The sequence below is a fragment of the Eretmochelys imbricata genome, chromosome 2 (assembly GCF_965152235.1).
Source record: "Eretmochelys imbricata isolate rEreImb1 chromosome 2, rEreImb1.hap1, whole genome shotgun sequence".
Lineage (NCBI taxonomy): Eukaryota > Metazoa > Chordata > Testudines > Cheloniidae > Eretmochelys > Eretmochelys imbricata.
In genome coordinates, this window is record NC_135573.1 from 221,449,637 (window position 1) to 221,463,029 (window position 13,393).

A 13,393-nucleotide genomic window follows, 5' to 3' on the forward strand; every position below is an offset into this window, starting at 1 on the left:
GCTCTTGACTATTTCTCACAGAAAGGAACAGATATTTTGTACAGTCAAATAAGAAAACAATTCTACTCTAGGGGTTATTTCTCACAGGCAAGGAAAGATTCATTTTTTTCCCTTTGGTTTATCATTCAAATGCTAAATAAACTCACTAAAGATTCTATATCTCTCACAGATACGCATCACTGCATACAGTTTTCTTTTACAAATTTCTCTTTTTCCCCAGAGACATACAGCAATATATAGCACAAGCTATACATAGCCTTAGAGAGGCACACAATGAGTCAGGTCCTCAGATGGTGTAAACAGATGTAGCTCCACTGATTTCAATGGAGCTGCAGTGATTTACCCCAAAATAGGACATGGCTAGCTACTCTCACTGACATCACTGGAAGTTGAGTGCACCAATCCAGAACATTATATTCAGTGCAACAATCCTCCTCTCAGATACAAGGTTAGAACTTTGGCTTAATGCTTGTAAAAAGTTTTAAGCTTATCTGTATGTTGGTTTTTCAGCAAAGTTCCACAAATCACTGTGTACATGCCCAAGTCAAAAAGATATTTCTGCAGAGAATTCACAGTTGGATGAATTTATTTACTTTGATTGTTCATTTATATTATTGTTTTTCTTTTGCATTTGTGTTGCTTTCTGCAAGTTTTGGATCAGGGTTTTTTTTTTATAGTTTTTAGAATGTATTATTCTACCATAACATTTCTGGCATTTAACTAAAAGGCTCACCCTTTCATGCCTGCAGCCATGCTACCTAGGTTTGGGATCTGGTCAGAGCTCCTCAGTACTTGCACAGGAGATCTTCAAGGAAAGTTCGCAAAGAGGTGTGGTGTTGCCACTTCTGGGTTTTTGAGTTTGAGTGAACAGAGGTGCTGAAGATGGTGTCTCATTAAGCAATTAATTCTAATATGTAATTTTCCTATGTATCTTCAAATTGTTATGAAGCTGTTCACTTTCTGAAACAAGCTGTTCTATCCGGCTGCTGCAAAATGTATTTAAGGTCTGCTGTCCTCCAACCCATCAAAGGCTGCTTTTCAGTGTTGTGTGAAACGTGTGTCAAGCTTTTAGGGTAAAGGGCCTCACATATATTTTATAGGGCAGTCGATTAACCACAGTTAACTCCCCAGGATTAACTCAAAAAATTAATTGCAATTAAAAAAGTTAAATCACAATTAATCACAGTTTTAATTGCACCGTTAAATAACAGAATACCAATTGAAATTTATTCAATATTTTTGGATATTATTCTAAATTTTCAAATATATTGATTTCAGTTACAACACAGAATACGTGTACAGTGCTCACTTTATTTTATTACAAATATTTGCACTGTAAAAATGATAAAAGAAATAGTATTTTTCAATGCAAGTAATACAAGTACTGTAATGCAATCTCTTTATCATGAAAGAGCAACTTACAAATGTAGATTTTTTTTGTTACATAACTGCACTCAAACACAAAACAATGTAAAGCTTTAGAGCCTATAAGTCCACTCAGTCCTACTTCTTGTTCAGCCAATCACTAAGACAAACAAGTTTCTTTACATTTACAGGAGATAATGCTGACTGCTTCTTATTTACAGTCACCTGAAAGTGAGAACAGGCATTCACATGGCACTTTTGTAGGCAGTATTGCAAGGTATTTACATGCCAGATATGCTAAACATTCATATGCCTCTTCATGCTTCGGCCACCATTCCAGAGGACATGCTTCCATGCTGATGATGCTCATTAAAAAAATAATACGTTAATTAAATTTGTGACTGAACTCCTTGTAGGAAAATTGTATGTCCCCTGCTCTGTTTTACCCATATTCTGCCATATATTTCATGTTATAGCAGTCTCGGATGATGACCCAGCACATGTTGTTCATTTTAAGAACACTTTCACTGCGGATTTCACAAAACGCAAAGAAGGTACCAATGTGAGATTTCTAAAGATAGCTACAGCACTCGACCCAAGGTTTACAAATCTGAAGTGCCTTGCTAAATCTGAGGGGGCCGAGGTATGGAGCATGCTTTGAGAAGTCTTAAAACTGCAACACTGATGCAGAAACTACAGAACCCGAACCACCAAAAAAGAAAATCGACCTTCTGCTGGTGGCATCTGACTCAGATGATGAAAATGAACATGCATCGGTCTGCACTGCTTTGGATTGTTATTGAGCAGAACCCATCATCAGCACAGGCACACGTCCTCCGGATTGGTGGTTGAAGCATGAAGGGGCATATGAATCTTTAGTGCATCTGGCACACAAATATCTTGCAATGCCGGCTACAATAGTGCCATGTGAGCGCCTGTTCTCACTTTCAGGTGACACTGTAAACAAAAAGTGGGAAGCATTATCTCCTGCATATGTAAACAAACTTATTTGTCTAAGTGATTGGCTGAACAAGAAGTAGGACTGAGTAGACTTGTAGTCTATAAAGTTTTACATTGTTGTATTTTTGAATGCAGTTATTTTTACATAATTACATAATTCTACATTTGTAAATTCAACATTCATGATAAAGAGATTGCACTACAGTATTTGTATTAGGTGAATTGAAAAATACCTTTTCTTTTGTTTTTTTTTTTACAGTGCAAATATTTTTAATCAAAAATAAATATAAAGTGAGCACTATATACTCTGTATTCTGTGTTGTAATTGAAATCAATATATTTGAAAATGTAGAAAACATCCAAAAATATTTAAATAAATGGTATTCTTTTGTTAACAGCGCAATTAATCATGATGAATTTTTTTAATCGCTTGACAGCCCTAATATTTTATATAGGTATGTGTGTGTGAATTATAATAATCTGTGTGTGCAACTTCCATCGTTGTCAATGGGAGCATAGGCCTATCTTGGGCATTATGTGGCTCAATCTATTTTTAGAGTATGAGCACTTATTATTTTGCTATTTGTTAAAATATCCTCTCATCAGTGTCAGTTTCTTCTTAAAAACAACTGGCTATAACAGGGATTCATGAAAGCTGGCCCCACGGGTATTACTTTATTTTAGCAATACACACAGGAAAGGTGGACTATCAGTGGTTTTATCTACTGGATAGCACAGTTTTGCCAAGGATTTTGGGATGAGACGGATTACATCCTTGTTGTTTTACCCATACCTGGTGCCACAGGCCACCCTAATGACTTCTCTCTCTTTCCATTTCTTGCCCTTGTGGGAACTCCTTCTCAAGGGAGCCCTATAACAAGATTACAGACCATCAACAAATGTCATTTGAAACTTAGCTTTCCATCCCCTTCTAATAAAAATCTAGTTTTAAAATAAAAAAATGCTTACCCAAGATCCACAAGCTTTCGCTTTATTTTTTCTGCCTGCCCCATAGTAGGGCTGGTTGCTCTTGATGATTGGGGACCTGTGTGACCACCTACAATATCTTTGTACATGAAAAAAAATATACATTATTATTTTATCTGATATTAAACAGTAACTCCAGAAGAGTTTGTGTACATGTGCATTTGTACATACATACACATTATATAGCTATATAAATAGTGGGGCATGTCATTTAATTAGATGCAACTACAGAAATAACGTCCCTTCTTTGAGAAGAAGTGGTAAAAATGATATAAGTAGTACCTCAATGAACTGCTTGGAAACTTGAGAGAAAGTACTGAGGGGAAAATGGGGGTGGGGGAGACTTATTTTAACTGGGTTTTAATGTAAGAATTTGTACTAAGGCAAGCCACATATAAGGCTAATAAGGAGAAATATGAAAAAAGCGCCATTTTAAAACTCCTGGAGGATCTATCTAATCTCTATTTTTGCAAAGAACAAGCTTTTGGGAGTATACTTTACTGTCAAAAATGGCTGTTGAATATCTGTTCTGAAAGACTCCAGTAGCTTTTGAGAACTGGATAATTTTTATGACAGGAGTGCCAAGAGATAATAAACTATTTTGTTTTCATGACCTGATTAAAGGAGACACTGTCAGCTTGTAATCTAGTCAATTTGTAAAAATGAGTTAAAAATAGCTTCCGTTTCTACACCTGCTCTGAGACCCTGTGGCAATCTCTGCCATTTTACAATCATATCTTTCCTCTCTCTGTTACTGTGTGATAACCCTAAAAAAACAAAACAAAAGGGGAAACAGATAACACAGCCCCTATAGTCAAAACAGTGAAACTGACTATACAAAAGTGCTGTAAAATACTTAAAGCAAACAAAATGAAAAAAATATAGCAGTTAAAAAAATTTCACACAAATGTGGGTGTGACTGAACATGTCTCTAAGTATTCTACAGGGAATGAATGAAGGTCAGCCATTCGTTTCCTTAGGTTTCTTCGTGACTTTTACAGTATAGTCTTACATCCTGATTCTGATCACATTTACACTGGTTCCACACTGGAACAACTCCATTGGCTTCAGTAGATATACTCCTGATTTCACTGGGGTAAATCAAGCTCTCAGAATTAAGAATAAATAAGCAAGCAAGTGTAACCCATACCTGCTTGGTGTGACACACCGTTCCCCTCTAGTGGCAGCTAAACCAGCTCGACATTGATGAGACTGCTACAGCTTTGGCTAAGAGACATGCGTCTTTTAGCTCATGCAGTAGAGGCTCACACGTTAAGATCCTAAGCTCCCAGGGTTTGATCCCGGCCGACGACGACCGGGGTCTGTTGACATTATACAAGCAAAAAACAAACTATCACAAGCACAGCTTTGCTCTCTAAGTCCCCTACCCTGCATGCTACTCATTCAAGGGGCTTTTCAGAGGCACAGGGCTGCACTGGCATGAACAGCTTGCAGAATCACTAAGGGCTTCCTCAAAAATAGTTTGCTGCAGTGCAGCAACTGAGAAACTTAAATATTTTACACTGAAAATAACATTTTGGCATTTTTTGTTCATGAAACCCAATGCACAAGCAACCCATGAGGCAGATGTGGCAGGCCACGAAATACAACACTCTAAAAACAAGTTGTTTTCAGTGACCATGGTTTATGCTTTACATAAGGCATTCATTAAGGTCTGACACCTGGCCTTATGCCAAAACTGAAAACGAGCATCAAATTCCCAAAAGGGGAGCCAAAGACTATACTCCTGGTGGAATTCTGTGCCACTGCGCATGTGCAGAATTCATGTCCCCTGAAGATTTTTTTCTCTGCAGAAAATAGATTCTGCTGGACAGGTACTGCAGTTACACTTTTTGCCAACCAGAGGCTGCTGTGGCACCAGATCAGAGGGCAGGCAGCTGTGGATAGGGAGGAGGAAAGGCTACTTTCCTCACAGCACCCTGCCCACGAGATCAGGTGAGGAGACACAGGATATAGAGGGACGGACAGTGTGGGGTACATGGGGCTGCTGAGTCGGCCCCAGTCACATTGACTGGGGTTCAGAAGTAGGGTAGCCATCTTTCTAATCACACAAAGCCAAACATCCTTGCCTCGCTTCTTCCCTGAGGCTCCAACCCTGTCCTGCTCACACCATCCCCCCTCCCTACATCGCTTGCTCTCCCCTACCCTCACTCACTTTCACCAGGCTGGGGCAGGAGCTTGGGGTATGAGTGGGGGTAAGGGCTCTGGGGTGGGGTCAGGGATGAGGATTTTGGGGTGCAGGAGGGGTGTGGGCTCTGGCTCCAGCAGGAGATGAGGGGTTTGGGATGCAGGAGGGGGCTCTGGGCTGGGGCAGAGGGTTGGGGTGCAGGAGGTGGTGCAGGGTATGGGGTGCGGAAGGGGGCTCAGGGCTGCGGCAGAGGGTTAGGGTGTGGGCTCTTGAAATGAGTTAGGGTATTGGAGAGGGTTCCAATCTGGGGCAGGGGGTACAGAGGAGGGTTCAGGGGGTCTATGACAGGCTCCCTGCCTGCCCTGGCTTTGCACAGCTCCCAGAAGTGGATGGCATGTCCCTACAGCCCTAGGCAGAAGAGCCAGGGGCCTCTATGCGCTGCCCACAGGCACTGCCCCGGAGTTCCCAGCCAATAGGTGCTGCGGAGCCAGCATTCGGGTGGGGGGCAGCACATGGAGCACCTTGGCTGTCTCTGTACCTAGGGACCACAGGTACATGGTGACCACTTCTGGGAGCTGCGCAGAGTCTGCCTTAGCCCCGCTGCACCGCCGACTGGACTTTCAGCAGCCAGGTCAGCAGAATTACCAGGATCCCTTTTTGACCAGCGTTCCAGTCGAAAACTGGAGACATGGCAACCCTATTCAGAAGGGCTAGAGGGAGGGGGGACAGACTGGGGGAGGGACACAGGAGCTAGTGGCGTGACAGCATTGAGCCATGGGCTGTTAAGTGGGGGTGCAGGGCCATATGGGGATAGGGGTTCAGGGACACATGGAGATATGGTGGCTGAATGGGGATGCAGGGCTACATGGGAACAGAGGAGTGGCTGAATGGAGGTGTAGGGACATGGGGACGGAGGGGAGGAGTGGTAGGTGGTAGTGAGGCTGCAGGGATATATGGGGATGGGTGTGCAGGGACACACTGGGACAGGAGCAGATGTGTCTGACTCAATGAGAGAGGCTAGGAGTAACCAGAGTCTGCATGGGGGAGGCTCTCCATCTCCCTAACAATCCCTCTCCTCCCGCTGCCAAAAGCATTCCATACTTCTCCCACCCACACCCAATAACCCCCCCCCAAGTTCACTCCCAGGCTCCTTCCCAGCAATTATTTCCCTCTCCCTCAGTTCTTCCATTACCCCTAACTCCTCCAAGCCTTTCCACTGCTTTTGAGGGGTGTGGGAAATATGGTTCTGTATTGTAGTTTAAATGAATATGACTCAAAGTTCTCTATTAATATGCCTAGTAAGGAATCTATTTGTCAAAAAACATTTCCTGCATCTTTTTTGCTGTCTGCATTGTTACAGACATACTTGCTGACAGGTATTTTGAAATAAATTACAAAAATAATTGAAACTGGCCTGATTATATTGTTATTTTGACAAATAAAATATGCAGAATTTTAAAATATTGGGCATAGAATTTTTAATTTTTTGGAGCAGAATTCCCCCAGGAGTAAGAGTGGTAGTACACAAAGCAGCAAAACACATGCCAAACTCTCTTGAGCAGCAATCCATCCTACAACAAAGGCTGATGAGACTACTATGCAATTTTTACCCCAGTGTACAGAAAATAGTTTTAAGGTGTCTCTTTTGTCTTTACTGTGTATTCTTGTCAGTTAACAGTTTTAAACTTTTCAGATTCTCAGTGAAAAGACTGCTGTGTATCCTTTAGCATTAGGAATTCCCAGACTAGTCCCCTTATTTTATCACTATTATTTAAAATCAGAATAAAATTGAACTGAATGAATCTACAATGTGTGTTGGGTTTGTGACAGGCAGTCAGGAAAGGGACAGAGTGAAAACACCAAAACACCAGCTACAAAACAGGATCAAATCCAGGTTGATATTCAATCCAACATTCACTTTAGTTTGAAATTGTGTCCCGATTTTGAAATGTTTTTTGCTATGTATGGAGAAGCCCAGTTTGTGCATTAGAATATCATCTATATCCATAACTCAAAGCAGAGAAACAAGCTGGGACAGAGATTTTTTGTACATTTTTCATTATTATAACAGAGTGCTTTGAGGATCTACCATGAAGAGAAGACAGTGAAAAAAGAACGAGAGGAAGAAGAGCAGAGCTGAAACGATTGGGGAGACAAACACTATGAAAGTTGTGAAACACACTTCAATTTTTTTAAAATAAAATATTACTAACAACTGAAAAACAAACATGGCTTTGCTGGATTATATATGTTTTGCGGGCAGTCCTGTAAACCCTTATTTATTTCCATAGGAAACAAGACTATTTTGGTGAGTTAGGATCTGCAGATAAGGATTTACACTGGTAATAAATTAATTCTAGATTTTAGAAGGAACTGGTCTTTTCCTAATTTAGAGTATACAAGAAATAGCCCCTTTTCACTCCATCACATATGTGGAGCTTCCCTACCTGCCTCCTGACTTTCAATCTTGCTGCCTGTTCACCTTCCAGAAGGATTCTCCCCCACCCCAGCCAACAGATACAGTTAGGGCCTTGACACAGTTCTATCGATCTGGCACAATTTATTCTGTCAGTGCTTTCTGTGTATACTGAAAACGTGTCTCTTTCTGAGAAAATCAGATGTTTCAGAATAGACTGAACTGGCACATTTTAACAACTTCCCATGTTATCCCTGCCAAAACTACCTGCCCTCCTCCTTGATAATAGGTTCATGAGGGCCTTGCATTCTGAAACTGTGAAATGGACAAGCCTTCTGAATGGAATACAGAAATGAACTGCCTACTTGTGCAATTGTCTGGCTGTCCCTGGCATCATGCAAGAGATATTATAAACTAACTAGTTTGGATATAAACAGATTGACTGAAAAGGATTAGATTGCATGCCATTATCTCCCAATAAATGTGCATGCCTGGATCATAATGCTGGAAGAACGTAAGACTGGACACATTGAGTCAGACCAATGGTCCATCTAGCCCAGTATTCTGTCTTCTGACAGTGACTGATGCCAGATGCTTCAGAGGGAATGAACAGAATAGGGCAATTATCCAGTGATGCATCAGCTGTTGTCCAGTCTCAGCATCTGGCAGTCAGAGGTTTAGGGACATCCAGAGAATGGTTTTGCTTTCCTGACCATATTGGCTAATAGACATAGATGGTCCTTTCCTCCATGAACTTATCTAACACCTTTTTGAACCCAGTTATACTTTTGTCCTTCACAACATCGCCTGGCAACAAGTTCCACAGGTTGACTGTGTGTTGCATGAAGAAATACTTCCTTTTGTTTTAAACCCACTGCCTATTAATTTCATCAGGTGGCCCCCTTGTACTTGTTATGTGAAGGGGCAAACAGCACTTCCTTCTTCACTTTCTCCAGACCATTCATGATTTTATAGGCCACTATCATAACCTCCCTTAGTTGTCTCTTTTCCAAGATGAAAAGTCTGAGTCTTTTTAATCTCTCCTCATATGGAAACTGTTCCATATCCCTAATCATGTTTATTACCATTTTTAATACCTTTTCCAATTCTAATATACATTTTTGAGATGGGGAGACCAGAACTGCACACAGTATTCAAGGGCATACCATGGATTCATATAGTGGCATTATAATATTTACTGTCTTATTATCTAATGCTTTCCTAACGGTTCCTAACATTGTTAGCTTTTTTGATCGCCACTACACATTGAGTGGATGTTTTCAGAGAACTATCCACAATGATCCAAGATCTCTTTCTTGCGTGATAACAGCTAATTTAGACCCGATCATTTTGTATACATCGTTGGAATGATATTTTCCTATATGTATTACTTTGCATTTATCAATATTGAATTTCATCTGTCAGTTTGTTGCCTAGCCACCCAGTTTTGGGAGATTGCTTTGTAGCTCTTTGCAGACAGCTTTGGACTTAACTAACTTGAGTAATTTTGTATCATTTGCAAACTTTGCCACCTCACTGTTTACCTCTTTTTCCAGATAATTTATGACTATGTTGAACAGCACTGGTCCTAGAACAGATGCGTGGGGGACACCACTATTTACCTCTCTCCATTCTGAAAACTATTCATTCCTGTCCTTTGTTTCCTGCCTTTTAACCAGTTACTGATCCATGAGAGGACCTTCCTTCTTACCCTATTATCTACTTACTTTGCTTCAGAGCTTTTGGTGAGGGATCTTGTCAAAGGCTTTCTGAAAGTTCAAGTATACTATGTTCACTGGATCACCCTGGTCCATATGTTTGCTGACCCCCTCAAAAAATTCTACTACATTGGTGAGGCATGATTTTCCTTTACAAAAGCCATGTTCACTCTTTTCATACCAAATCATGTTAATCTATGTGTCTGATAATTCTGTTCTTTACTATATTCCAACCAATTTGCCCGGTACTGAAATTAGGCTAACCAGCCTGTCATTGCCAGGACTGCTTTTGGAACCTTTTTAAAAAAATCGGCGTTATATTAGCTCACCTCTAGTCATCTGATACAGAGGCTTATTTAAGTGGGTTATACACCACAGTTAGTAGTTCTGCAAATTCATGTGTGTGTTTCTTCAGGACTTGTCACTAACTAGAATGCTACACAACATCCATACAGGTGTTTTATTAAACCAATCATACACAAAAAATATATTTGTATAACATTAGATAAATAGCAAATAATATATTAGTAGTTTATGATCAAACAGTGATTTCATAGATGTTTAAGGCCAGAGGAAACCAATATGATAATTTAATCTGACCTTGTGAATAACATCCTGCATATTTTCAAATATCAAAAGACTACATATTGGTCCTGGAAAATTAAGATTTCAATTTGTATTATTTCCTTTATTGTTATAATTAGGGATGTTATTTCTCTGATAGCACAGTAGCACAGAAATCTAATCCAATTAAACAATTATACTACATTTTCTCTTGGTGGCAAAGGAGATATTTCTAAAAATACTGGGGCAAATTTTCTGTGCTCATGATTCTATTTAAGTTATTGGAGATGTGCCATTCCCATAAGTGGTGTAATTGGCCCCAAGGACCGAATGTCTCTTTGATAATCTGTTTTGATCATGTTGTTTGGCTTTTTAGTATTTTGCTTAATTTTTTTAATGTTTTAATCTTACTTTAACTGGGTTTTGGTTGGCTGGTTTTTTAACGCCTAGTCATTTTGAAGGGGGCTGCTTTATAAACAAAAGCCCAGATCTTCAGCTACAGCTGAGCAGTACACAGTGTAATTCAGGGAAAGCACTACTCTAACTCACATCCACAGCTAACAGCACCAAGGAGCTGATCGAGACGCCCAGGCCTAGCTCTTCCCAGAACCACACTTCCGAAGCCAGCAGCAGTAGGGTAGGAGAAGTAGCTTTACAGAACCAGAGGATCCGTCAGTAACCACATCTGCTGTCTTTAGAGTGGGGATGCTGATATTGCTGTACAAAATAGCCACACCCCAAAAGAGAATCTGAGCTAGAACTATTCTAAAAAAAATTAGAAACTTAAACATAACTTTGGAATGTAATCTCTCTCATTATGTTGTAACTGCTTAGAGCTATGGCTTTTCATAACACTTCAGACAAATACTTGAAAGGTGCTATGTTCACTAACCAGAGTATACAGAGCGGTGTGATATTACAGGTTAAGTCGATAGCCACTTACCTACACAGGAGTGTGCATGCACATATGAGTACTCTCAGTCTCTAAAACAAACCCAGCTCAACCCACACCACAAACACAACAAGAGAATCTACTGTGTTTAGTTACTGGCCCATTTCCTGTACAATAAGAATTTTTAAGACTAGTTAACAATCAATTAAATGCTATTATAAAGCAGTCACTGGAACACCGGCTGCGAAACACTTGAGGAAATCGCTGTCCTGGAGAACTTATTAAATGTAAATGTTTCTGACTGAAACTAACTTGTTCTACTTTGATTTTAACATACTCATTAAACTCTAGTTACACACAGAAGCACTGGCTGTTCATATAAAGTTCATAGTGGGAAAAGCATATCACCTCTGTATCAACTAAATATATATTAGTTCCAGGACCTACAATGCAGGGAGAGGGCACTGAGTGGGCTTCAAATCCCCTTGTTACAATTAATGATGTCATTAAACACATCTAAAAAGACAATAGTAAAGAACGAAGGAGGGTTTACCATGCAAGTGCATATTCCACTAGATTTCGAGATCTAAAACCACCAGTTTCAGTCAAGTTTTCATCAAATGTAATTCTGAGGTCATGCAACACTTATGATTTCACCAATGAACATATTTACACAGAACTGCAGTTTTTTATCAGCCGAGATATTGCACTCAAGCTTGGGATTTTATTCCAATTTATCAGCTATCCCACAATTAGAGTACCATACACAAGGATATATCATAGGACTTTCTGGTGTCAAGTTCAGAATGCTGACGTTAGGGTTTATCTTTTCCAAACCCAGTATCTTGGTAAGAACCTGTTGGAGAGGGCCTTACTATCTATCATATTATGAAGGGGGAAAAACTTGACTCCTAATAAAACAATGGCAACATTTTTCAGCAGCAGATCAACAAAACCAGAGTAAGTATTTATTTTTAGTTAATTTAATCCAGTGAGTGTCTTTTATGAAGATGTTAAAGGTCCAGTCCTAAGTCCTTATTGGACAGAATTCCCATTGACATTAATGCTAGTTTTACTTGACTAATGATTAAGGAATGCCCAGATCTAAGTAAACAGAGACATTATAAGTTGAGATGCCTAAATCAGAAACATTGGCACTACACTGGAGTTGGAAAAGGAGTAGTACTTTGTACTATACTGTAGTTTTCAAAGTGCAGCACAACCAAACTAATCTTTGAAACATCTGCGTGAGCTACAAAAAATGCACTGTATCATTATCCCTATTTTACATCTCAGAAAACTGAGTTAGAAAACAGATGACTTGGCCAAAGCTTCGTAAAAAGCAATTAGAAATACTGAGTTTAGAACAGAGGAGTTTCTGGTTTTTGCTCTCTTGCTTAATTCAGAAGACCACATAACCTCTCATCTATTAACAAAACTACAACATCTATGCTATGCTCTTCTCAGGGGTGAAAGTAAGTTAAAGGACTTACCGGTATGCCGGAGTCCTGAGCGGGGGTGTGGCTTCAACCAGAAGAGGGGTAGCCTCAACCGGAAGAGGCAGGGCCTTAAATCCCCGGGCCCTTTAAATCTTGATTTAAAGGACCTGGGGCTCCAGCTGTGGTACTGGCGGTTGGGAGCCCCAGGCCCTTTAAATCATGCCCGAGCTACCAGCTGCAGAGGCGGTTGGGAGCCCCAGAGTTCGGGGGCAATTTAAAGGAACCAGGGTTCCAGCTGTCGCTACTGGAGCAGAGCCCCGGGCCCTTTAAATCACTGAGGAGCCCTGGGGACTCCTGGATGCCACTGCTACCCCGGGGCTCTGGCAGAGCTTTAAAGGGCCTGGGGCTCTGCTGTGGTAGCGGCTGCTGGATTCCTGAGCCCTTTAAATCCCTGCCTGAGCCCTGCTGCCCTAGCCCTGGGGTAGCGGCGGCCGGGCTACGTCGGGAATTTAAAGGGCCCTGGGGCTCCAGCCACTGCTACCACCCCGGCCCTTTAAATCCCCTCCGGAGCCCCGCCGCCGCTACCCTAGGGCTTTGGCACCAGAGCTCCAGCGGGGATTTAAAATGCCGGGGCCGTAGTGGCAGCTGGAGCTCTGGGGCCCTTTAAATCCCCGACAGAGCCCCGCCGCCGCTACCCCAGGGCTCGGGCAGCAGGGCTCAGGCGGGGATTTAAAGGGCCGGGGCAGTAGCAGCGGCTGGAGCTCCAGGGCCCTTTAAATCCCCGACGGAGCGCTGCCGCCGCTATCCCAAGGCTTTAAATTGCCATCTGGGAAAGCCGGTCCCAGAACGGTGCACCGGCTCTTGCCGGTATGCCGTACCAGGGCGTACCGGCTTACTTTCATC

General features: G+C 41.3%; 1 protein-coding gene across 6 annotated transcripts in view; it reads right to left on the minus strand.

Moving 5' to 3' along the window:
* The window catches only part of PPP1R9A (protein phosphatase 1 regulatory subunit 9A), a 250,421-nt gene that overhangs the window by 17,154 nt on the left and 219,874 nt on the right, over window positions 1-13,393 (minus strand). For 4 of the 6 annotated variants that reach the window (XM_077808077.1, XM_077808079.1, XM_077808078.1 and 1 more), the window contains 2 exons: window positions 3,295-3,391; window positions 3,119-3,196 (listed from right to left, as the gene is read on the minus strand). The exons of the other annotated variants lie outside the window; for them this stretch is intronic. In XM_077808077.1, the coding sequence (XP_077664203.1) occupies window positions 3,119-3,196; window positions 3,295-3,391 (175 nt within the window). The remainder of the gene's footprint in view (window positions 1-3,118; window positions 3,197-3,294; window positions 3,392-13,393) is intronic. 6 annotated transcript variants of the gene reach the window in all.